Source organism: Carya illinoinensis, chromosome 15, assembly GCF_018687715.1.
Source record: "Carya illinoinensis cultivar Pawnee chromosome 15, C.illinoinensisPawnee_v1, whole genome shotgun sequence".
Taxonomy (NCBI): Eukaryota; Viridiplantae; Streptophyta; class Magnoliopsida; order Fagales; family Juglandaceae; genus Carya; species Carya illinoinensis.
The window spans coordinates 17,712,664-17,739,948 of NC_056766.1; the positions used below are offsets into that span (position 1 = coordinate 17,712,664).

General features: G+C 35.3%; 2 protein-coding genes across 7 annotated transcripts; one reads left to right on the plus strand and one right to left on the minus strand.

Annotated features, from left to right (window-relative positions):
• The first annotated feature begins 1,749 nt into the window (after positions 1 to 1,749).
• LOC122296396 (U-box domain-containing protein 5-like) lies at positions 1,750 to 7,893 on the plus strand. Of its 4 annotated transcripts, none has more exons than XM_043106055.1 (6): positions 1,750 to 2,026; positions 2,665 to 2,740; positions 3,272 to 3,457; positions 4,293 to 4,400; positions 4,973 to 6,057; positions 6,596 to 7,893. In XM_043106055.1, the coding sequence occupies exons 2-6, from the start codon at positions 2,687 to 2,689 to the stop codon at positions 7,350 to 7,352; spliced, it is 2,190 nt and encodes a 729-aa protein (XP_042961989.1). In that variant the 5' UTR covers positions 1,750 to 2,026; positions 2,665 to 2,686; the 3' UTR covers positions 7,353 to 7,893. The 4 variants fall into 4 exon arrangements, with proteins under 4 accessions (XP_042961989.1, XP_042961990.1, XP_042961987.1 ...); XM_043106053.1 differs by having other exon boundaries at positions 1,751 to 2,026; positions 6,593 to 7,893; XM_043106054.1 differs by lacking the exon at positions 1,750 to 2,026 and adding an exon at positions 2,068 to 2,107 and having other exon boundaries at positions 6,593 to 7,893.
• Positions 7,894 to 8,094: 201 nt separating this feature from the next.
• On the minus strand, positions 8,095 to 10,798 carry LOC122296397 (CBS domain-containing protein CBSX3, mitochondrial). Of its 3 annotated transcripts, none has more exons than XM_043106060.1 (6): positions 10,370 to 10,798; positions 9,748 to 10,025; positions 9,575 to 9,653; positions 9,106 to 9,179; positions 8,927 to 8,987; positions 8,095 to 8,593 (listed from the first exon to the last, which is right to left on the minus strand). In XM_043106060.1, the coding sequence occupies exons 2-6, from the start codon at positions 10,012 to 10,014 to the stop codon at positions 8,451 to 8,453; spliced, it is 624 nt and encodes a 207-aa protein (XP_042961994.1). In that variant the 5' UTR covers positions 10,015 to 10,025; positions 10,370 to 10,798; the 3' UTR covers positions 8,095 to 8,450. The 3 variants fall into 3 exon arrangements, with proteins under 3 accessions (XP_042961994.1, XP_042961991.1, XP_042961992.1); XM_043106057.1 differs by having other exon boundaries at positions 10,260 to 10,797; XM_043106058.1 differs by lacking the exon at positions 10,370 to 10,798 and adding an exon at positions 10,131 to 10,266.
• Between the last annotated feature and the right edge of the window lie 16,487 nt (positions 10,799 to 27,285).

Sequence of the window (27,285 nt, forward strand, 5' to 3'; positions counted from 1 at the left end):
CACTAATTCTCAATCCAAATCAGAAGCTAGGACTAAACCCTCAGGATCTTCACCCTTTTCAAATTTTTGCGGCTCTCATTATGGAATTTACGTGGCGAATGAGAAATGAGGCAGTCCACAATCAAACAGTCATTCCATTGCAGAAAGCAAAAGAACTACTTTTTTCCTCCTATCAAGAAAATCTAAAGGCCTGGGAAATGAAAAGTACTCATCAGATCAACAAACCTTGGGAGCAGCCTGAACCCAATGTCATAAGTATCTCTTTTGACGCTGCAGTCAGGAACTCTTCTTCATGGGTTTCAGCAATAAGCCGAGACACACAAGGGAAAGTGTTAGAAGTATGGGCAGAACAAGTAGGCACATCAATTCCAGTAGTAGCTGAAGCACTTGCAGCCAAACTTGCTATTAATAGAGCAAATGTCTCTCAGCCCCCGAAAATCTCTTTTGAAGGAGACTCTCTCATAGTTATATCATCCATCCAAGGCATATCTTCTCATTGGCAAATATCTCTTATTCTAGATGATATTGGTTTTCTTCTAGATCTACACCAAGGATGGTCCTTTACAAAAATCAATTGATCTCAAAATCGATTTACGCATTTTGTGGTGCAATGGGCAGCAACCAATGATATCGTTGGTTGCATTCCAGTAGCTATTTTACCTTCCAGTATTGTAACTATAGACAGTGGCAAAGACCCTCCTGTTTCTTCTTCAATTCATTAATATATATGCAAGCTTGATTAAAAAAAGAAGAAGAAGAAGAAGAAGAAGAAGAAGAAAGTGTTAAAAAAAGGATGAAAATCTGCCCGTTTATAATTAAACTCGGGAATGTTATAGTTATGAGATGTACAAAAAAATATTAACTAGACACGTGAATCGCAAGTGATGCTTTATTAGTATATATTAACGCGTTGACTGCCATTCAAAAGTGGAAAAGATCTTGTGGAATATGAAAATATCAATACCATTTTTGTGACTTGTGAGGCCAGGAGAGCTGCCCATTTCACACTGTCCTATCCAAGACCCAAGTCTTCAACCTTTTACTAGGTCGCGTCGTCTCGTTCATATGGCTTGGAATCTTACTTTCGCTTTCATGGCGTGACAAATCTGGAAGTATACAATATTAGTGTACTTTTTCTGCAAATTTTCCACGCATGTGCCTTTATACTTGTCTTTTTAGAATGCGTTTAATTATCTACACACTAAACATTAATCTTATCATGTTGCTGTGTTGAAGCAATGAGAAAGATTAGAATCATATGCGGAGTAAATTTTAATCATCTCCATTGTTTCTTATTTTACTGTCTACGACAGTTGTTGCGGTTAAAGCTGAAATGCTTCAACCCACCATAATTGTTTCAGAAATATATATATACATATACATACACACATACATATATGTATATATATACACACATTAATACATACAATATATATATATATATTCAAAGCGGCCTTTATTGCTCTGAAAATGTCTGATATAAAAACGACAGGACCCCTCCAAAGGTTTCTATCCGAAAGAATCTATTTGCAAAGGTTATTAATTTTGTTCGGAAAATTATAAAATAATTACTCATTTACAATTTCTCTACAACTTTTAAAAAAAATGAAATTTTTTTAAATATTAATTTTAATTTTAATTTTAATTTGATTTGATGTGTTTGAAATTTTAAAAAATATTATTTTATTAATAAATTGTAAATGAATTGTAAGTCCATCATCATTTTGTTCAATGACCTTGATAGTTTTAATAATCTGGGAAGGGATGGCCTACTTCATAATTCTTCCCAGAGGTAGAAAGTAGAAACAGCCTATGTTACCGTATATATGAGTTTTATATTCAATGATTCTTCATTTCATAAAGCTAGGCGTTATCTGCTAATTCCAAGTATGAAGGCTCAAATCAAAGGGATTTTGGCGCCCATATTGCACTTCTTCTTACTGGGTTTCTTAAATCTGCTTTGCTATTGATGAACTTGCTCTCGGCCTTCTCTTCTTGACTTGGTTCGCTGCGAAACAGCTGCTTGGTACTTAATGCCGGAACTCAACTCTGTAAAATCATAGGATTTCTTCGTTGGCAGCTGCATGTCTTGGAATTTGGGCTGCTGGTTCAGATAATCTCGACCACCTTTTTTACAAAAAACGTTTCTTATCTTTTTCTGAAACTTTTTTTTCCTGTTTCTTGTTATCTTTTTGTGGGACTCTGTTTACTATACTAGTTGGAGTTCAAGCCCTCGCTGGTGGCCATATGATCTAAGACTTTGAACACCTGGATGCATCATAATTTTATTGCTCTATTTTGTGGGTGTGCTAGAAATTTCATGCCTTTCTATGCTAGTTTTGCGACAACAGAAGGATAACTGTGATTCTCTTTTATTGACCAAAGTAAATGAGGAATTTTTTGCGAGTTTTGTTATCGTAATAGACTACCCATTTTAGCCAATTGGTATACAAACAGAGCAGCTGGGTTCGTGTTTTCATTGGTTTTTGTTGTTATTTTTTCGTCTTCTTCTAATGTTTCTTGTCGTCTGAGTACAGTCTTGCTATTTGTGTAATATTGATAGAATTGCTATTGTAGATATTCGTAAGTAGTGGAAGTTGTATGATTTATTAATTTCTGCCAAAAAAAAAAAAAATTCTCAATATTGATCGTGTCAATTTGCAGATTGAAGATACTCTATTATTGGATGGAGAACAATGGTGCTGAAGTCGTTGAGCTTCGATATTATTGTACAATTAAGGTGAATAATTGTTTCTGGGTAATTGGGAATAAGTTTTATCATCAATCATAGAGCATTTAGCTTGTATGATTAAACGGTCTCCTGTAGTTATGAGCGGTTGATTTGCGTGGTACTTTCCAAAAAGCATATATTGGGGGGGGGGGGGGGGGGGGGGGGGGAAGGATTTCTGAGTTTCATAGAGTGTTGGATTCTCATATCATGTAGAAGAAACAAAAGTCCCTCATGGACAAATGTATAACTCATACACAAATGTTGCAGTTTTCTTTAATGACATTTTCCAAACCCTCATGGACGGCTCTGGGTTAGAGTTCAAAGGTCTTGATGTTATTCCCTATCAGGACATAGATAATTGATTCTAGGTTGAAAACCATTCTAGAATGTACAGAAGTGTTGGCTAACTATATTCCAAACCAGACAGTGATCCCCAGAGGGATAAGGCTTTATGATTCTGTTTATGTATTATTTTAACTCTTTTTATTCCAAATTTCCCTGTTCTGCTACAAATTTCTGACTAAATTACAATGGATGCAGGTTCATCGGTTAATGTGTTTAGAACTCAAGAAATTCATTGACAGAATCTCAGAAATAGTACCAGCCATCGAGTCTTCCCGGCCACGATGCACATCGGGAATAAAGGCACTGTGCACATTAAAAATTGCAATGGATAAAGCAAAATTACTAATACAGCACTGCTCAGAGTCTAGTAAACTCTACCTGGTACATATTTTATACATTCTGTGTAGTTGGGCTATGCCTTCTGGTTATCACTAAAATTTCCAATTACCTATACAAAAACATATTTTTCTGACACAGTTTGGACACAAATTGGGTCTTTGAAAAAAAAATATATGCATTCATACAATTTTTCATCTGTTAATGTGCAAACCTGAATTTCTAATGTGTACGAGAAGCAGATGTCTCATCCTCTAAAATAAATAAAGCCAAGCAATAAGAATGAAGATTGCATTTTTTGCTTACTGATGATCGTCTCAGGATAGTGTTCATTATTTTATAAAATCTGTTAAAACTAACCTGAATGTACGGTAACATTATTACAGCTTTAAACCATATAGAAATTGATTACTGTAGTTGAACAACACCATAACTTTTGCATCTTGGTTACTGTTGTCATATCAAAATTTTTCTTTTTACACCATTTTTAAGTGACCTTTTGCTGAGGATGCCGAGGAATCAATTTTAAAGTGAATTGTATAACTCCCATGCAACATCTCTTATTGTTTCCTTTAACTTATGTCCACTATTTTAATAGTAATAAGAATACCTGAGGAGAGCCACCAGTTTATTATGCTAATCTTTCATTAAAAGGTTGTGTTTTCAAATTTGGTTGTTGCCTTATTTTAACTCTTGTTTATTGCTCAATGAACAAGTGATTATTAATGCCACAAACTATTATAGATGAGTTAACACCTTTCCAAGTTGTAAAGTACATTTTAAAGGCATTCATTGCATTCAGTCCTATTAATATTTGTATCTATGTTCTCAAGGCTTTTATTTGCATGGTTCTTCATTATTAAATTGTTAATATGTTCAGGCAATTACAACAGAGAGGATAGTTTACAGATGTGAGAAAATACGAAAAACTTTGGAAGTATCTTTGAGTCAAATTCAAACTATGGTCCCATTGCTGTTGGCTGGAAAGGTTTGCAATACTTCAAGCCCTTATATTATATATATTTAGGTAATGGTGAATAATCCGAGATTTTTAAATTCATTTTGTTCTAGATTTCCATGCATGGCTTTGTAGGTTGTATTCCCTTCGATCCCTTGGTAGTAGTTCCCACCCCAATCAACTTTTCCTGGCAAACGGTGTTGAATGGAGTGGAGAATTAAAAGAGTTGAGTGGTTTAGTCTACACACCTCTGATGGCTCTACTTCATGATGCATGCTCCACATGATCATGCAGTATGAAACAGAACATAATTAACTTGGACTGTTGTTTTAAAGGATCCTTACTTGTTTCACAGACTTTCAAAATTGACTCTGCTGAAAGAGTCTCAGTATCCTTTTGTCTTCTTCTTCATCCCTTTCATTTTTATTTTTTCTGTCTTGCTTTAATTTTGGCAATTCTAATTTGAAAAATTGTTAGTTGTATTTTTTGACAACCTTATATTGTATATTCTGTCTTAAGAAGTCCCAGTCACTACATTATATGTATGGTCAGTGCACTTTTTAATCCCTCAACTAAATATTCAAATTGAACATTCTCTGTAGATATCTGGAATTGCCCATGATCTTAAGCGCGCAAAGTTTCCCCTTGAACCTTCAGAAGAAGAGGCTGGGAAGGTTATATTAGGACTGCTTCGACAAGCAATTCCTGTGTCCAATTCTGTGAATGATTTAGAACTTGAGGCTGTTCAACTTGCAGCTTTGACACTAAAACTTACATCACCTTCTGCAGTTTTGATAGAGAAAAGATCTATTAAGCGTTTACATGATAAAGCCACTGACGAAGACCCTAAGAAAAAAATCTTGAAGTGGTTTTTCTATCTTTTGAGGAAATATGGAAAAACAATTGGACGATATCAGGATGATGACAGCCATATGCAGTGTGATGAGACTCGAGCCAATGACTTTGGTACACCCGAACCTCCCCAGGAGTTCAAATGTCCCATTTCTATGCAGGTGATGCATGATCCAATGATTATTGCTTCTGGAAAGACGTTTGAACGATTTTGGATAGAACAGTGGTTTAATGAGGGTAACCAGACATGCCCTATAACTCATATGGAGCTTGACAACTTGTTGATGACTCCAAACTCTATACTGAAGGAACTCATATCAGTTTGGTCTTCCCAGCAGGGAATTACTATTCCTGACCCATATTTAGAACCAAACATTTCCTCTATTTTCTCCCTGGATTCTTCATTTTCCAGTTCCATTGCCAGCTTTCCTAGTTCTGTGAATAACTTGAACATTCAAATTAGTGCTGTGTCCATGCGCTCTTCAGAGACTGATGATGTTTCAGAATTTTTAGATGACTTCAGTGAAAGGAGATTAAGTTCTAGGCATGGACAGAAGAATGCAGTTTCTGAAAAACTTAACCACTCTACAGAGAGTTATGGAAACATGTTAGCTTCTCTTTCCAGACTTGCTGCACATTCATGGGCATCACAGTGCAAGACAGTTAGAGATGTGAACAAAACACTTCAGGAAAATAAACACGCATGTCATACTTCAATTTCCAACAGTTGTGTCGAACCTTTGATTAAATTTTTGAAGGATGCACATGAATTAAATGATGTAAAAGAACAGAAAAATGGAGCTGAGGTGCTGTTGGCGATTTTGAGAAATAACAGGTGATAATTCTTTTGCATGGATAGTTTTTTTCTTCTTTTCTGCAGATTATAGCTTTAATTATGATCCTTTATGGTCTCAAGGCATGAGGCTTTCCAGTTTTTCTTGAAATGAGAAAAATTTGAAACAGATTAACATAGGATTGAAGATTATAAGGCATGCTACAAACATATGGTTTCACATCAACCAAAAGAGCCATAATGATTAGATCAAAATAATATAACCTACTCTAGAAAATATATATATATATATCATTTTTTGGGGGCTTAAACTTTTAGGTAGGTAACTGGGAACTTATATGAAAGATATTCCATGGACTTCCCAAACAGTTGTAGAAAGTACTAAATAGTAAATGAATTGCTAGTATATACAGGCAAAACATTTTTTCATCCTCTTAACTCTATTTCTGCTCCCACCCTTTGGTGGTGGTTGCTGTGAGCATGAACCTATTTGTTCTTCTTTCTATTGCTTGGTATATTTTGGTGCAAGAGAAATTACTAGATCCTATGCTGATCAACTTTCTGCTGTTTCATGCAGCAGTGAAATGCTACTGTTTGATAAAGATGGGATTTATGTGTTGGCATCGTATATTGAAACAGAAATCACTGGAGAAGTCCTTGGTATCATAGAGGTTTTGTCTTCCCATCCTGAATACAAGTCTATGATAGTGGCATCTGGTGTTCTTCCTTCCATTCTTAAAGTCCTTGATACCAAGACCAGGGACTTTCACAGTATTGCGATGAAGATACTGTGTAATTTGTCCTGCAATTGTGATATTGGATACCATATAGTGTATTTGGACTGCATTCCAAAGCTGATTCAGTTATTGGGTGATCCAGATCTGGCACGGTTTTGCATTGAGATCATTAAAAACCTATGCAGTATAGAGGAGGTTAGGTTTGCAGTAGCTGAGACCAGCTCATGCATCAGTGACATTTCCCAAATACTTGAAACTGGAACAAAGGAGGAACAAGAACATGCTGCAGGTATTCTTCTTTTTGTATGTCGTGAGCATCCTGACTTCTGTCAACTGATCATGAGTGACACCATCATACTATCTTTGGTCCATTTGTCTCTCAATGGGAATTCCAGAGGTCAAAAAATTGCCTCTGAATTGCTCCACCTCTTGGAAAATGTCAAGGTTGATCCTCCAGAATGTTCAATTTCCGAAACCGATCTGTCCCAGCTCGACATCTCAAGCTCCTCCAGCAGCCAGTATGAAGATAAGAAACCATCTTACAGGGCATTTCGGTTCTTTGGAAAGATTTTATCACTATATTCCAAGCCCAGCTCTTAGCATAATTTTGGTCTCAGATTAGATATATCCATACAAAAAACACAGGACATAAGAGGATTGAGTCTTCACCAACCTCATCCGTCTGTCATATATGCATGCTCATTGGAGCTGGTGGCATGAGTTTTGAGACCATCGTGCAACTCTTTGTAGTTGTACAGTACTGGAATCATAGAAGAAAGACCCCCCACAAGTTCTTGCCCGAGCTTAGGGCTTTAGATAGGAGAAAGATATACGCATGAAGTGGGTCCCACAACAGTTATTGTCCCTACTTGAACAATACATATCGTAGGACTCACTTTATCTGTTTATTTATCTCCTACTTGAAGTTTTCAAGTTCTTGCTCGAACTTGAGGAAACCTTGATCTGATCCATAATGTTATATAACATCATATAGGAATGTAAAGTCCAAGTTGTAGTTGTGAGGAGCAAAGTATTGACCTACGTGCTCGATTTCAGGCTTGTAGTGTTGTTTCAATTTCCATGTACAGGGTAACGAAAAGGTTATTTTGGTAATTGTGTGCTTTGCAGTTCGACTGAGCAAGATAAATGTGTATTGTGTGCGATCTCTAATATGTTTGCCTTTGTTCTTTTGGTAGTTAATATGCAGATTCAGAAATTCATTTTCAATCCATAAAGGACCAAGTAGAGTGGAAGATCTTGACATAGTACCTCCCATTCCAAGTTGTGTGAAACATCTTGATGTCCCTCTCTCTCCCTCCCTTATTTTTTTTTGGACAACAAAGCACCCAAACATTCTATTAATTGACAAAGGTAGATATTTAACATATCATTTTGTTTATTCAGCACATCGCATACAAGAATATTGATTTTGGAAACTGATATTTTCCTTTTGGGATTACATAGTTTCTGTAAAAAGAAATACTTTAATCACAAAAGAATTTCACAAAAGTAAATCTACAAAAAGACATGGTTTGATTGTAAAGACTTTTATCGTAAAGAAGATCTAATGAATCATATGAAACCACGTCAATTTGTGAATTTACTTATTTATTGTAATCTCTTTCTGTTTATAGCAATGTAAATATTGCAGCATATTCAAAATCTAAAATCCTTCTGCATGTAGGTGTCGTTTAGGTTCTAGTAGTAGTCACCTCTGATGAATTCGTTCAATTGCTTCAGTTCTCCACTTTGCTGCTCCACTACTGCTCTTACAACATCAACAATGGAGATCATCCCAACTATCTTCCCATCTATCACTGGCACATGTCGTATCCGATTCTCTGCATGCAAACACCAAGATTGCTCATTACTTCCCTTTCTATTATTTTGCATATTTATTTAAAACAAAAGAAAATAAAAGAAGAGAATTAGAGGTGCAAAAAAGAAAAAAAAGGTATCAAGAGAGATAGACACATGAAAGGAGCTCTACAGGGTATTATAATTTCCTGTTGAATTTTTTCGGACGACACTAAATACTCAAATAAATATTATAGGACCCAGTTAAGTATCTGTCCCACTTGAGGCATCAAGTTCAAGTAAGAACTTGAAGAGATCTTGATTTTCAATCCTTATTGGATATTACAGAATATGAGTCACTAGCATGACTCTCTCACCTGTCATGAGCTGCATTGCTTTAAGAATGTTGGTATCAGATGTCACCGATATTATTTTGTCCTGTTGAAGGCAAAGCAATCGAGAAAGTTAAAAAGATCATGAAGAGCCTGGTTTTTTGGTATTTCAGAGATTTAATTTTCAGAGATTTAATACTATATTAACAAAAGCTTGAAATAACCTTATCAGTCATAATTTCCCCAACTCTTGTAAGCGTCGGTGATCTTCCTTGCCCGATTATTTTCATCGTGTAGTCTGCTCTTTCGTTCGTTTCACCATTTAAAAAAAATCAGAAGAAAATAAACTTCAGTTTTGACTTAGGTAGATGTCCCCAATTGTTTGTATATATCATATAAATAAACTAGGCAGAAAAACATTTTATTGGTTTGGTAATACTAAATATAAGTTTAGAGTGTGCAAGTCTCGTGTAAGTCCAAAAAGTGCAAATCACGTGTAAGTCTTTTGAAAAAAATGAGACTCATCATTAAAAAAAGAGTTTTTTTGTGTAGGTCTTTGGAATTTTTAAGTAACCCCCTAATCTCAATACTATAAAAGTATTATCTTATAAATAAGAATTTATTAATAAAATTGGGATATCATCCTCTTATTAATGAAGAAGAAAAAGAAAAGCATCATCAGTGATGAATTACCTCTTTCGGTGACTATTCCTGCAAGATGTTGCACCACTGGTTTTAGGACAACTAGAGACCCGATATTATTTGCAGCCATCTGCAATATTATCAAATTCATTGTTTTAAAATGCATGTAATGTAATAGTTTTGAATTTTTCAATACAAATGAAATATCATGAACTAGGACTTGCCTTTTTTACAGCATCAATGACAGCATCATCAGTGTGGCACCACAGCCAGGAACCAAGTTTTTCTCCTCCCTTTGTCATCAGCACCTCTGCCACCGTCACATTCTCCAGCCCTTTCAGCTGCACGGGTGAAGATCTAGAGGAGGTGACACCTCCAAAACGCGAAAAGAATTTCTCCACTTCAAATGCTGCTCCCCCATTCCCATGCTGCAGAATTGCTGCCCTGAGTGTTTCTTGGCAAGATCGTATTGCTCTGACTAGTCCTTGCATCTAGTTTCACTCTGTAAATAAATAAAATTAAATAATAAAATTAAATTAAAAAAAAAATGAAAGAATTGTGATATACATGATGAACAATGCATAAACAGTTACTGATGTTTGTTTACCCTTTCCTCAAACATATTGAAAGCAAAGTCGCAAACATATCAAGGGCTCTTAATTGCATGGTTAGGCATGTTGAGGTAGATTTCAAAGAGAATGGAACAAATGATCAAAAGGTGGCATGGAAGTATTACCTGTGCTACAGAGAAAAGCTTCAAAATAGGTTGGAACTAAGCTGTCTTAAGTAATCCATGCATGAAATTTCAAAGAGATGACACACAAGAATATCTTGCTGTGGAAGTACCTTTCTTAAATGGGTGTGTGAAGGAAGAGGAATTCAGATGCCTGACTTCTTGGTCAGGTTGCTTCTTCATATGTATCATGACATGCAGGAAGTTAGCAGGGTCTGGAATCGAATCAATAGTCATGTAGATTAGCAATTAATGATTTCTTTTTCTTTCTTCTTTTGGAAGAATGTTGTTTAGGTTTAAATTCACGTTTTGAATCAAGGGATCACTCTTAAAAGCAAATAGGATTAATTCATTTTGCTTGGAAGGGGGGACGATGTCACATGGCTTTGAAAAAGGTAAAAGGGTAATGCAACACAAAGAAAGAGACTCAAAACAGAGGTCGCAAGAGACACATAGGGGACTGGGTCTGGCATTTAGGAGGAAAGAAAAAATAAAGATAGAGAAAATGTTGTAACGTTTGGGGAATACAAGGGAAATGATATTCCCACGTACAAAGGCCACACACAAAAGTCACTTATTGGCATTTTTTTTTTTTTTTAAAACTTAGTAATTAAGAAATTTTTTTAAATAATTTTTTTCTATTTAAAAAAATAAATAAATAAAGAAAGAGAACAGATTGGCCTTATCGGTGGAGAGTCTATGTGGGTGTAGCATCACCCCACAAGTAAACATCATCTTCTAATCTCCTTTGCCACGTAAGGGAATGCTCTTGGAGATGGTAGACTGCCTACAGACACAAGGGACCTTAATGTTTTTTTTTTTTTTTCCCTTCAAAGTCAGACTCTCATCAAAATCAAAAAAAAAAAAAAAAAAAAAAAAAAAGGCCCACCACATCCGCATTGGTGTCCTCGGTCACACGAGTTCTTGGTTACTCCTCGACATTTTGAGCCACAACCTCGATCATCGAGTCAACGTGCAACGTAATTCCCAGGACCAAGTTGTCTCCTCCGGCGGAATTTTGTACTCTTTTCGGGAGGAAGTTGAGAATCACAACATTTGTTTTGCGATTTGGAACCATAAAGTTATGCGCAACGGCAAAACATTACAAGGGATGTTGTTCTAGTTCCTGATGCATCCCAACGGTACACAATATTACTTGCTTAAGGAAGAAAAAATAGCTTGTCTCCTTGATAGATGGAGACTCTCTGCATGTGACTCCTTGGCACATCTCTCGAGATGGAGAAATCCATGAACACCTGGAAGATGGAGGGGAGCCCATAGGCAAACCCCTCCCAAGCCGTATCCGGTCACAGCATGTAACAGTATATGCTTTTGAATTAAGAGATTTGTTATATATAAATAAAGTCATTTATTAATCTACATATTAATATTGATTTTTTCATATTTAAAATTTAAATTAATATTATTTTTAATAAAATTTACTTTTTAACTAATCACAATAAATTAATATATATATTAGTATATAATTATATTTATAATTAAATTTTTCTTAAATTAAAGTGGTCGTTTACAGTGTCACTTTAATTGCAGTGCAAAAAGTTGACGTTTAATGTCAACAGTATGAGATACAAAGAGAGCGCCATATACAGCCCCGTAGATGATTCTTGATTATCTCACAAAAAAAAAAAAAAAAAAGCACAGAATCTCTCTTTTTTTATTCTTTCTTGATAAAATATTTAAGCTGTAAATTTTTTTAGTGTTATTTTAGTTTATTCTATGTAATACACTTTACTATTAAGAGAAGACATTTGAGACTTGTTGGATTATTTGTTCATGCTATATGACTTGTGGAGCAATTCAACAAGCTGTGCTTGAAGTATTCTGTTATGTTTTTTAACATTAGTATCAGAGTGTTTTATTTAAATTGCTTCCGGTTTATCAAACCTATTTTTTAGTATAACATTTTTTAAAAAATAAAAAAAAAGTGCATGGGTGCTTTTTTTTTTTTTAATTTTTATTTTATACTTGAGGCAAAGCCGTTGATAGTGTTGTCATCGTCACAGTGCTGCACGCACAGCAACAAAAGTGATATTTTTTTAAAACTTTGGTGATGCTGCCCACAAGGGTGCAGTGCACACCAAAAAGGTGATACAGCAAGTGCCACTGCTTGGAGGCTGTGACTGTAGCTACTTGGTCTCTTTTGTGAGAGGTAGTTGCTGTTTTTTGAAAATGGTAATGTTCATGTAAACAATGCCCTAGCTGAAGTTTGAAGATGAATCAAAATATAGGCTTGTGCCCTTCCTATTAGTCTTTTGAAAAAAAAAATAGAGCTGGTCTATTTTCGGCCCAATGATTATAAGCCTAATTTGTTTAAAAGGAAATAAAACAATGAAAGTGGCACACCTTGATTTTAAACCCAGGACCACCTCCTACTGGGCCGCAAGTATTTTTTAGTTTATGTGGAGTTTAATATACATTTTTTTAATAAAATAAAAAAAATTGCATAATTTTTTTTAGATATACGTGTTGTTTTTTTTTTATTCAATAATGTTATATTTCATGTGATTTCTTATTTAATATTTTAGATTAAATGTGATTACATGTATGTGTAAATTAAACATGTGGTCATGGGCTTATTTTAAATTGGATATATGCTTTTTTTATCAACTATGTATATTAGGCTTGAATGTTTAGACATTAGCCTTCATTTATTATTATTATTATTTTCATGATAAAATAGAAAGTTTCCACTAAGCAGTCTTAGTTAGAATTGTCATTATGAATGATAGGCTGAAAAAATTACAATGACTCTAATAAAAATTGTAAATGCATTGTATAGCCAAAAGACTATAGTGACTCCAGTAAGAACTGTAACTGTACTGTATAACCAAAAGACTATGATGGCCCCAATAAGAACTGTAAATGCACTAATGGAATAAGAAAAGTGAACTATAATGGTCTTAAAAGAACCCTCTTTGTAAACTGGTCCAACAAATTGTTGTAGTCTAAATAGCTATCTTTGTAGACTAGCCCAACAGGTTTCTGTAGTCAGAATAATTGTCCTTGTAAACTGGCCCTAAAGGTTACTACAGTTTTAGTAGGTTTGGTCTTTATGTGTGACTAGAACTAGATGACTACTTAAAATGATAGGAGTATGGTTGAGATTCATTAGGATTTGATCTCCCAAATATTTTTCTTTTTTTTAAATTTGCATGAAAGTTGGGTTAGAATTTAATAATTAGACATTGTGGCACAAAAGATGATTATGAAGTCTAGCGAATTTTTGATCGTGCGATATGTTGGTATTATTTTTCTTCTAGTTTGGATGGACGATGCAGATTTCTTAAGAGTATGTGTGTGTAATATCCATTTTTTGCTCATTTTGTAATAAAATAGCATCCAAGAATATAGTTGTAGATGTAAACAAATGGGAGAAATTGGATGGGGAGAATTATGACATTTGGCATCACAAGATCCAGTATGTCTTAGATGGCCTAGAGGTTTTGGCGGCCTTAACTCACTACCTTAATGAGCCCAAGAAAGGGGACTCGAACCAAAATAAGAGTGATCATGAAGCCTATATTGAATGGGATAAAAGAACCGTTATGCGCGCATTATCATATTAAGCAACATGCACAATGATATTATGCGTGAGTTCGAAACCTATAACACTACCTAGAACATGTGGCAAGCACTAAACATGAAATTTGGTGGAACTTCGACCATGAGGTTGCACAAATTGACTACGAGGTTTGGCTCCTATAAGATGCATTTTGACCACACGATGATGCAACATCTTAAAGTAATGTTGACCATGATCTGCAAACTTAAAACGACAAGAAACAACCTGATTGATGAACAACAAGTCCAGGCAGTGATACACTCACTATCGAATTCTTGGGAGGTAATGAGCCAAAATCTGATACACAATGAGAATATCAAAGACTTTGATGATGTCTCGCATCACTTAAAGCCTGAGGTTGAGCGCCTAGAGGCTACTAAGCCCAAACATTCGGCTTATATGGCTAAGTCTAATTCGTGTAAGGCATCTAGGCCTAAGCACAAGAAATCCAAGATAGGGGTAGCTGCTAGACAAGTGAATAAAGGGTCAGAACCTTCTCAGTGCATCAAAAGACGCAAGCACGGGAAGAACAAGTCAAACTTAGAGTGCTTAAACTGCAAAAAGAAAGACTACTTCACTTGTCACTGCACTGAGCTGAAGAAGGTACACTTTGACTATGCTTGAGTTGTTTCTATAACTAGCCATGTGATAGTTGCTTATTCATATCCTGTGTAGACTATTGTTTCAGGAGCAACAGAACACATAGCGCGAGGTCGAGTCGGATTTATGGAGTATCATCGGATTCCAGTTTGGAGTCATGATATCAAGGTGGGAAATAGACTAGAGTGAAGGTGCTGGGACTTAGTACCTATAAGTTAGACTTGTGAGAAGGTCACACTCTATTTCTTCACGATGAGCTATACGCTCCTAATATTTGACGAAACTTACTTTCTGTAGTTACTCTATTAAGACTTGATTTTTGGATTGTATTTGAAAATAATGGTGTTTCCTTATATTTGCACAATTTTTGTTTTATGGTTTTGTTTTTTTATCAAAAGGTTTTATGATAATGGATTTGAATTATTCAAATATAAATGAGTATATTGTTTTTCTTTTTACATCTGATAAATTGGATTCATGTAAATCGCATGCTATACTTGACCATATAAGACAAGAAAGAATGACTAGGTTAGCTAGAGAATGTCTGATTGACAATCTCGCTAAGGTCATGTTGCCCACATGTGAATATTGTCTTATAGGAAACGCTAAGAAAAAACTATTCGGAAAAGCCATTAGGGCATCTTTTTTATTGCAATTAGTCTACTTAGACATCTGTGATCTAATAAGTGTGAGGGCAAGATACGAAGGTGTCGACTTCATCACATTTATACATATTTTTTGCATTATGTCTACTTAATCTATCATAAATCTGAAACATTGGAGTGATTTAGGAAATATCTTAAAATGCTTGAGAATTAGTCAGACAAGAGCTTAAAAACTCTGAGAGCTGATCGTGGACGTGAATATCTCTCTGAGCAATTTAAAAAGCTCTGTCATGAAAAATGATCAAAAGATAGTTGACTATGTCAAGTACACCACAGCAAAATGGCATGGCAGAAAGGAGAAATCAAACACTACTTGAGATGGTTAGGTCAATGATGACGCAATCAAACTTATCAATTTTTCATTTTAGGGGATTGCAATTTTAACTGCTGCCTACATTCTTGACCAAGTACCTTTCAAATTAGTATCTTCCACCCCATATAAACTATGGACCGGTTAGAAACCTAATTTAAGTAACTTGCAGCTATGGGGTTCAAATGGTTTTGTTCACGATGTTTCTTATAAATATGGGAAGTTAGACCTTAGAGAAAAGAAGTATATCTTTAAAAGGTACTTAGAACACTCAAAAGGGCGTATATGCTAATAGGCAAACAATTTGATGGAACTGTTACTGAAATTGAGTCACGAGATGTGGATTTCATTGAGGATGAGTTTTCAAATAGGGGTGAGGTTGATAGGTGTTTGGAACTCCATGAGATTGTAGATCAAGAGGAAGACGCTCCAAAAGATTTAGTTGAGAATAAGGAAGAAATTCCTCAAGCTCCTACAAATTATGAGAGTGACTTGTTTTCAAGTGGGAACACACAACTTGTAAATCAATTACAACAACCTCAGCCGCAAATAAGTACGCGTGAAAATGTTCCCTGTCGTCGATTTGAGATTGAAAGTGAAGCTTTCATGGTAGATCTGCAAGATGACGATCAACCTAGAACAATTCATGGGACTCTCTCATCTTCTGATGAGTCAATAAGGACTAACCAGGTCTAAAATCTAGTAGATCAACTGTCAGAGTGCAAAGCTATTGAGAACAAATGGGTTCTAAAGGTGAAGCGCAAGTCGGATGAATCAATAGAAAATTATAAAGCTTGCTTAGTGGCGAAAGGATATACCCAACATGAGGGTATAGACTATGAGGAAACATTTCACCAGTGGTGAGGTTTGCCTTAATTCACCTAATTGTAGCTGTAGTAGCATACATAAATTTGGAACTCTATCAAATGGACGTTAAGACACCATTTCTCAATGGTGAACGAGATGAGGAGATCTATATAGATCAACTCACGAGCTTTGTGGTCAAAGGTCAAGAGCAAAAGGTGTGCAAGCCCAAATGATTTATATATGACCTAAAGTATCATCTAGACAATGGTATCTCAAATTCCATCGAGCCATTTTCTCGAATAGGTTTACGATAATCACGGAGGACCATTGTGTCTATGTTAAAAGTTCCAAAAAGAACTTCATTATGTTGTCATTATATATTAACGACATGCTACTAGTTGGAAATGACAAAAGGTTGATAGTCATCACAAAAGAGTGCTTATCCTTGAATTTTAAGATGAATGATATGGGAGAGGTAGAATATATTTTAGGAGTTAAGATCTAAAAAGATTGATTAAAGAAACTTCCCAACAGACTTGTATAAAGAAAGTTGATGGGCCCCAAGAAGGACCAAGTCTTAAGGATCAATTATAAGATTAAGAGCCACGAAGACCAAAGAAACAATGCAAGAATTGGTGCAATTCAATTGGGATAAAACTAACAAGAAACAACCGCAGCACTATTCCTTTAGAGTTTTGGGGATTGTTTATTTAAAGCACTTATAGCCTCATTTGAGGGGTAAGACATTTTTTATTGAATTTTCATTGTGAGTGAGTTTTTTCCTCTTGTTCTTAATTGAACTCTTGAACTTATCAAAGGTAAATCACAACCTTTGTGGCGTTCCTCCTTGTAATTTGGGTTCTTGAGACGGGATTTCATTGGGTCTAGATTTTAATATAATCTAGGTTCTTGAAACGAGATCTCAACTGGTCTAGATTCCTCCATCCAATAGACTTGATATTGACTTTCTTGGGTTTGGTTTTTCAATATTGTTGTTGGGTCTCAAAACGAGTCGATTGGAGTTCACATCATTTGGTATTCAGAGACAGGTTTCCAATTAGGTCTGATTCTATCTTTTATTTATTGTATCATTAATTCTAGGGCTTCATTGCTCTAGGGTTAAAAAAAAAGTGCAGAAATTTGTTTTTCCTAGGGCTGTGAAAATTTGCACATCTAGGATTTCATTGATTCCCTTCTATTTCCTTGTCAATTTGTATGTGTTTGAATTCAATTATTTGATTATCACAATTGAATATTCCTGTTTGTGGTTGAATTGTTGAGAAAAGAAAAAAAAAAAAAAAGGAAAGGAAAAGAAAAGAAAAGGAAAAAAATTCGAAACAAAAAAAAGAAGAGAAAGAAAAGGATTTTGGGTATAGGTTATTTGAAATACTTTGCCATATGAAATTGAGTGACTTGGCATTGATTGAACCATCTTCAAAGGGGCTGAATACATTTTTTTTCTAGTTAGTGTCTTGTTTTGTAATTACTCTTTCCCTCGTATAATTTCCTTGATTCTCGTGTCATTGTTGTTTCTTTCATGTTTCTCTTGTTCTTGTTTCTTGGATCTAATTGCTAGTTGGGATTAAATAAGGTTGCTTTTTCTTGATTGAGTTCAATTAGTTCTGAAAGAATTTGAGTGGGAAAACTTTTGAGGTAAAAGGTAAGAGAGTGTGAGATCATTATCAGAAAAAAAATCAATTTAGAGTAAAATACGAGTAGAGTGCTATTATTTGCGTGTAAACACATAAGGGAGAGTGTGTGAGGTCTTTTTCCACTAGTATTCTTTTTGTGCAGCACATACAATGTCTCATTTAAGTGACTCATAACCAAAGAGGATGTCAAATAATTCATTTGTGTTGCAAGCCATGCAACAACAACTTGAGCGGTTAAATTTCAAATTGGGGGAAGTAAAGAATAAGATGGATCAACAAGATGCGTTGATTAAAACTCTGCAAAGTGGGGGAGATAGGAGGAAACGTAAGCCTAGTATTGAACATGAGTATAAGAATGAGGAATATGGTGAGTCTCTTATTGTCAGGCGTGCTGTCAATACACATAGTAAGATGGATGATACAGAGAAGCAGAGAGAGAAGAACATTTTTCATACTAGATGCCACATCAACAACAAGGTATGTAGTATAGTCATTGACGGGGGAAGTTGTACTAATATTTCTAGCACTACCTTAGTTGAAAAATTGAATTTACCTACTTTAAAGCACACTAAACCATACAAGTTGCAGTGGTTGAATAATTGTGAGCAGGTTGGGGTAAATAAGCAAGTGTTAGTTTCTCTTTCAATTGGGAGGTACAAGGATGAAGTACTTTGTGATGTTGTGCCTATGCATGCTGGTCATATTTTGTTGAGAAGGCCGTGGCAGTGTGATAGGAGAGTGATCTATGATAGATTTAGAAATATGTATAGTTTTAAAAATGATGGAAAAAGAATCAAACTTGCTCCTTTAAGTCCAACACAGGTCTATGAGGACCAACTGAAATTGAAAAGTGAGGTTGATCAAAAAAGAGAGAGAGAAAGTGAGATTGATAAAAAAAAATAGAGAGTAAAAGTGAGGTTGAGCAAAAAAGAAAGAGTGAGAGTGAAATTGAGGAATAAAGAAATAATGAAACCTCAAGAAAAAGAGAGTGTGAGTTGAAAAACAATTGTGAGGCTGAGAGTTCAAAAAAAGATGTTAAAAAAAGAGTGAAAGAAAAACAGAGTGTAAAAAGAAAGATGAGAGTGAAAAGAAAAGTGAGAGTGAAGAAAGTGACAAAAAAATAAAGAGAGAAGTGAGTTTTTATACTAAGGCAAGCTTTTATACTGACAAATTTAATGACTCTTTGCCTAGTGTTGTTATTTATTTGTTGCAGGGATATATGGTCAAGATTCCTAACGGAGTGTTCATTAGATTGCCACCTATTAGAAAGATAGAGTATTACATTGATTTTGTGCCCGGTGCAATAATCCCTAGCCGACATTTCTTTGAAAAACATGAGTCCTTAATACACTTGAAAGGATAAGGCAAGTTGAATAGAATGCATGCCAAGTGGGCGCAATTCATTGAAACATTTCCTTATGTAACCAAGTACACACAAGGTAAAGAAAATTTTATGGTTGATGCTTATGCAAGAAGGTATCCTTGTCATCATTATATATGCAAAGTTATTAAGACTTAAATATGATAAGAACTTGCCATTTAAGTCTCAATGGTGGGAGTACTATTTGCCATTTATTAAGTTTGCATATAGTTAGAGTGGTCACTTTGGTATAAAGAATATTTTAGGCATATTGCATGAACATTGGTGGGAGTATTGTTTCCCATTTATTGAGTTTGCATATAGTTAGAGTGGTCACTTTGGTGTAAAGAAGAGTTTAGACGTATTGCATGAACACTTTTGGGAGTACGGTTTACCATTCATTGAGTTTGCATATAGTTAGAATGGTTCCTTTGCTGTAAAGAAAAGTTTATACGTATTGCATGAAAACTTTTGGGAGTATGGTTTGCTATTCATTGGGGTCACATATAATTGGAGTGGTCATTTTGGTGTAAGGAAGATTTTATATGTGTTTCAAGAATGTTTGTGCGAGTATCATTTTCCTTTCATTGAATTGTTGCATGAACGTTTGTGGCAGTATCATTTTTCATTCATTGAATTGTTGCATGAACGTTTGCGAGAGTATCATTTGTCATTTAAAAAGTTTGCATATAATAGGACCTTACATACTACTACTTCATATTCTCCTTTCGAAGTTGTTTATGATTTTAATCCACTTACTCATTTAACTCTGATACTTTTGTTTGTGGATGACAGAAGTAGCTTGGATGGACATTTCCAAATTCCTGATAAAATTAATGATAGTTCAAATCTAGTTGATCTTCCAGGTATGTATCATATGTTTGCTATTTTCAATGTTACTTATCTTTTTCCCTTTGATCTAGGTGGACATTAGAGGTCAAATCCTTTTGAGGAGAGGGGGAATGATGGGCCCCAAGAAGGACCAAGTCTTAAGGATCAATTACAAAATTAAGAGTCACGAAGATCAAAAAAACAATGCAAGGATTGGTGCAATCCAATTGGGATAAAACTAGCAAGAGCCAAAACCAGTTTTGATCCACTTGATCCAAGCTATGGAAGATACGACTTGGGCCTACTGTTAATGAAGGCCATGAACTTTTTTATTTCATTAAAAAAGACTTATTTTATTAGTCATAGAAATTAATTTAGAATAATTAGGCTTGGAGGATGTCTAGCTCACACGTCTTATTTCTAATGAATTAAGATTTTTGGGAAGGCCTTGTATTTTGGCCAAGGGCTTATTTGGAAGGTTATTATTTTATTTGAACTAGGGTTTTAGAAATTACTATAACACGATACTGTTCATGCTACAGTACCCACGGCACTATTCCTTTAGGGTTTTGGAGCTTGTTTATTTAAAGCACTTTTAGCCTCATTTGAGGAGTAAGATATTTTTTATTAAATTTTCATTGTGAGTGAATTTTCTCCTCTTGTTCTTAATTAAACTCTTAAACTTATCAAAAATAAATCACAACTTTTATGGCATTCCTCCTTATAATTTAGGTTCTTGAGACGGGATTTCATTAGATCTAGATTTTAATATAATCTAGGTTCTTAAAACGAAATCTCAACGGGTCTAGATTCCTCCATCCAATAGACTTGATATTGGCTTTCTTGGGTTTGGTTTTCCAATATTATTGTTGGGATTCAAAGTGAGTCAGTTGGGGTTCACATCAAAAGTTCTCAAGCTCTTCCAAATGAGTGAATATAAACCATTGACACCCATATTGCTAGAGGTGAAAGCTTGTCCAAAGATATATGCCCTAAGACTCAAAAAAAATGAAAGATGGCTCGTGTTCCTTATGTTAACATTGTGGGCAACCTAAAGTACATAATAATGTGTACTTGGCCAAACATATGTTATACAATTGGCTTGGTGAGTAGATTCCAATCTAACCCCGGACTATTTTACTGGAAATTAGTTAAGAGGATTATGAAATATTTCAAGGGAACTGCGGACTATGTGTTATGCTATCAGGGTTCAAATTTGCAACTGAGAGGCTATACTGATGTTGATTAAGGCAGTGGCCTAGATGAGCGCAAATCAACCACTGTGTATGTTTTTCTTCTCAACAATGACACTATTACATAAAGCAACAACAAAGAACTATGTATAGCCTTATCCACCATGAAGGCAAAGTACATGGCCTGTTTAGCAACAGTTCAAGAAGCTGTTTGGTATGAAAGTTCCTCAAGCATCTAGACATTGACACAGACACTTCAGATCCAATGACAATATTCTAAGATAGCATGACAGCTCTTGCATATGCTAAGGACTCAAATTATCATGAAAAAAACCAAATACATAGATATCAAATACCACTACATTAGAGACATAATAGTGCAAAAGGAAGTTGTCCTGAAACACATTTCTACGAGTCGCATGGTTGCCTATCCCCTAACAAAGCTTATAGTACGAAATGTTTTTGAGGCTCATGTTAAGAATATAGGACTATGTAGATTGTGAATATAATTTATGTTTCAATTAACATTGAGATGTAAACTTTCCTTTGAGATATTAATGCAATATGATGTTATTTAGTTATTGTATTTATCGTACTTTTTTTCCAGATACACACAAGTTATGTCAACAGGCTTAGATCAGCTCACTCACACCAACAATTACCTCTGGCACTTGAGTAGTGAGTGGAGATGAGACATTGTGTCCCTAGGTACTTGTCTAAGGGGATAAGATGGTTAACACAAAGATACGCCTTATTGGGAGCTAAGATGAGATCTATTTTATTAAGAGAACCATGCATGGATACCTCAAAATCCATGTAGCATATGGTAAGCCAGATGCGATATCTTTATTTGACGCCTTGGAGGCAAGCAAATAGAGGAACTCGGATTAGACGCTTGAGGAGTGGCTAGACTAAGATATCTATGGTGTTTGATATAGACATATGCTCTTTGAGGAAGAGAAATTCACAATAGCATGTATTTCATAATACATGTTCTTATTCAACCAAATGAGTAAATGAGTAAATGGTCCATTCTTTCTCACTATGTGAGTCTCATATTTTATTAAATTTTCCTGTATTTACTTTTGACTATGTTATAAGATGAAACTTATGACGTCTGCTACTTTGACATGGTGGCCATGATTGATACAGTCTAAAGAGGTATTGCTGGAAAATAGGTTCAACCAAAATTGAATGACATGAGGGCATAGGGAAGGTTGCATCTTCGATGGTGTTTGCCGATGTCAAACTATGGTTGTGAACATATCGAAATGAATTGGAGGTAGTAAAACATTGGTCTGAGTTTTTTTAAATGTTTGATCTGATGCAATCAAATGAGTTTAAGACATGACAAGACACTTCAGGAATGTTGCTATGCTAGTCTTCTTTAGGAGAGATTTGGCATAGTGCTCCCACCTTTTCTTTGTAGGTGTGCTTAGTGGTCGCACAACCTATTTTCTTGTATGAACAATATGGAAAAAGTTAAACAGATGCAAGGCCTAGAATCATGCCCACTGTGTGTGAGTGGGAGATGTAAGATAGAGGGTGTCCACATGGGCAAACCCCTTCCAAGCTGTAATGGGCCATGGCATGTAACACATTTACATGCTTATGAATTAAAGTGATCTTTTACCACTTTAATTGCAGTGCATAGATGAGACGCACAGGAAGGGCTATATATAGCCCCCATAAGATGATTCTTGGTTATCTAAAAAAAACACAGAATCTCTCTCTTTTTTATTCTCTCTTGATAAAGTATTTAGGCTATGGATTTATTGAGTGTTACTTTAGTTTATTCTACGTAGTACAGTTCACTACCAAAAGGAAACGTTTAAGGTTTGTTGGATTATTTGTTCATGTTGGATAGACATGGGGAGCAATTCAATAAGCTGTACTTGAGGTATTCCACTGTATTTTCTAACAACACCTCCAATACAGCTTATATTTGAGCAAGCTAATCTTTTCTAGAAAAGAGCTCCTAGATATGCAACTAATTATTAGTTCCTCCTCAGTGTGCCATGGCTCCTTGACATGAAATATCTTCCTACATCATGGAGACTACTTGGGTTACATTAACATTATAAGTCACACTACTTCCAAGATCATAGAACCATCTTTCCCCTAATAAACCCATGATAAAAAATGTGGCCCTCAAACAACCACGAAAGCTCCCTACTTGATTCTGTTGCTATAAATAGCTCATTAGCAACAAATCCAAGCTCCTTGATCAGCTTTGCACCTCAGGACTGTACAAGATAAACCTCGACCTAGGCCTCCTCAAGTTGGCAATTTCAAATTGGCACTAAGTCCTATGCACCGAAAAGAAAAATGCTACTTAGCTCCCTCAATGTTACTATTCAAAGTTATCACTCAAATATTTTAATTTTTTTTTCTTAGTGGTTAAGAAAATGACTATTCGTGAAGTTGTATATTTTTTGTAATTTTTTTCTTAATGGTTTAAGGATGTTAAAAAATATTTAAAAGAAAATAATAATAAAAGAAACAAAAAGAAGAACTAATTTTTTATAGTGGTATGCACAGCGGCGATAAATGATGGGCAGCTCGCAAGCACCATTCCACCAAAAAACCTGTAGTATGAGGTAAACCTTCTCAACATATCACCTAGCTACACAATATTGCCCAAATCCAAGAAATTCTTACTACTTTTTTTTTTTCTTTTTTTTATCATATTGGTACTGATTTACCTTCTCAAAGTAGTCTAGCTCTATTAACATAAAATCTATCAAATCTATTAACCCAAATTCCCTGCATCAATTCCCCAAGCTATTTTAACCTATTCAAGTTTGTATTTTTTTTTTCTTTTTTGTTAATGTAGACCAAGAGCAGCAATCTTGATGTCAATTAGATATGGATGACAATGAGGTTGATAAAGGAGTGCAAAAGATAATGAGTAATGCTAAATATAGTTCTAAGATGTACAAGTCTCGTGTACTGCTTTTGAAAAAGAATGGAGCCTATTATTAAAAATTTAATTTGTTTTATCTAAATCTCATATTTACCTACTTTTTTCAAATGATGTGCGTGATATTTGTATATCCTATAATTACAAATTTATTTCTCCAAAATGATATACGACCTTGTGAATTTTCAATAGAAAAACAATTTATCGTTGGGACTCGAGAGTTAAGACAAAATATATTGACCAAGCCATTAACTTATTATGTGTGGTGCATTATTGCTGTTGATGAAGCTGGTAGTTATGTTTGTTCTGGGTGGTGTTATTTTGTTCACTATAACAAATGACCCATTTTGCGTTTAAATTTTTTTGTGGCGATAATTCTCGTTGCAAGATTTTAACCATTTATGAGGCGTTGTCAGCTACGAGGAAAAATTTACTGCAAGAACATACTTTTTGCGGCAATTATTTTTTATGGAAAAAGTTATTTCCAACGCGTATAACTTTTTTACGAGTGTTGTAATATTAATGGATGATCTTTTTCCAAATTGCGGCAACAATAGGCCAATGCAAAAAGTCAAGTATCTCTACCTTGCCCGATAGTAGATCGCACTGTACCCACACGTGTTTGGCCACTCCTACCCATGCCATTTCCACTGTTGTGCTGGAAAAGACCTCGATTAGCAGTTGATTAGTCTCTTTCCCCTTCGTCTCTCTCTCTCTCTCTCTCTCTCTCTCTCTCTCTCTCATACATTCTCTGATACGTCCGTTAAACTCAAGCTCTATCCCTCTCCCTTTCCTCCCTGAACTTAATTTTCATTTCTTGATCTCTCTCATTTCTCCGTCAATGTGTTTCTATAAATTAGTAAATTTGTGGTGCTGACATTGAGGGAGAAGATATGTGTAAGTTGATTTATGATATGTATGCCTAGATTTATATCGAAAGTCTGAGGGTTATGAAAACAATACTTATAGTTTTTTCTCAATACACCTATTGGGGCCGCAGATAAATGGAACTTGAAAACTAAGATTTTGATGACCAGAGATCAGTACTATATTTATGATGTTGGGGCTACAGACAAGGAGAGAACTTGCATGATGTCTTTGTCTAGTACTATATACAGTATTTGTCTACTATATTTATGCAAGAACTCTGCTATATACACAAAGAAATTATACAAAAGTAAACCTACAAACTTATGTGACTTTACATTATTCGTTAGATCTACTTTACAATTTGACGTACTGCATCAAGTCACGCCAATTTATGGATTTACTTTTACGTAATCTCTTTGTGGCTAAAGTATTTCTCTTTATGCAATGTAATCTAACTCCCATGCTCAAGTGAAAAAAATAAAGTGGGTTGTGCTATGTACATTATATCGGTGAAGAACCTACATTATGTTGTCTACTATATTGCTTGTGCAAGTTATTTGCGTACATGATATTAAGTTCTGGTCCAATCCTTGACTGAATGGTATGAATTAATCTAGTGCTCATATTAGATCTTTGTACGGATAGTACTATATATGGTTGGGATATAAATATAATCACATATTTGATATGGCATGTGTACATGGTAATATTTACTAGTAATTGAGATTTTATATTGGAAAATGATAGTATGACTTTCAAATATGCCCACAAGATGTATTCACTCATATATTTTTTTTTTCTTAATGGTTAAAGATATTTAAAAAATGCTTAAAAAAAAGAAAAATAAAAAAACTCATTTGCACTAGTGTTCATATTTGGGATGCACATTTGATGTGCATCTTAGCATTACCCTTTTATATGGGAATATGGGGCTAATATGTGATATTTGTACACAGCCCCATATTCCCATATTCTAGGTTTATCCATTTTGTTTGGAGGGATTTATGTACCTATAAAATCAATTTTGCCAGTTTTACCAGTTCTAGTGGAGGGGCAACGTATGATGCACGTTTCTCTAGTTGGATTGTGACGCCCCCAAATCCCCACGCTCGGACACTGGGAAATCGAGACGTCCGGATGATGACATCACGGTCACCACCCTAACGACGTGTGATAAAGGGTTAGAATTGCATAATTAAGTTGTTTAAATGAGTGATTTATCTTATCAAATAAGGATTCAACACTTAATTATGCATCAAATTCTAATATTGACTGTAGCATTACTTTTAGACCCATAAAATCAACTTATTACGAAATGATATAACTTGCCACATGACAGCCATGTAACCTCCAATTGCAGGCTCTCTGTCCCTAAAAGAGTTGCTTCACAATTTCATACACTTTTGCAGGTTTCTTCAATCACGGACAGAATTTGACTACTGGTACTATCAAACTTTTGGCACAGGTACTTGTAAAACTCAACCTGATTCAGTATTGCACGAGCTGGAAGAAAAACAACATCACATGGACCAAAGCAGCTCACACATACACACATGCAGTGGACTCACACAGCACACATGCAGAAAATGCAAACATGCAGACCAACACAACACACATGCAGAAAATGCAACCATGCAGTGGACTCACACATGCAGAAAAGTGCAAGCACCATTCGGATCACACCAAGCAGCAGAAAGCATTCGGACACATGCAGGAACACATGCACACATGCAATGCACACATGCAGACCAACATGCACACATGCACACGCAGAGCAGCAGGAGAAGAAATGGACGATGCACATGCAGAACAGAAAGCACTCGGACAGCAGCCACTCACACATGCAACACACATGCAACACACATGCAACAAGGAAACGTAACTCATACATCATGCTGGATGTCGTTGGAAAGCAGCAACAAATTTAATTCTTTCTTTCTTTTTCAGATGGGAGGCAGAAGAGAATTATTTGGTTTCAGCTTTTGGCATGTGAATTGCACTACAGACCTAGCACTAGGCACGTTGCAGGAGATCACATGGAAGTTGAACGTGCAGCAATAGTTTTTTTATTTCTTTTTCATGTGGACAGAAAATAGCTTTTGGAAGACAGCAGCAGATAGGTTTTACACTTTGTTTTCACGTAGAAACATTCAGCTACAGCAGAACGTGGGCAGTTTATTTATCTTTCTTGTTCCTTCATTTCATAAGAGGTTCGGGGGGAGTCGACTACAGCAG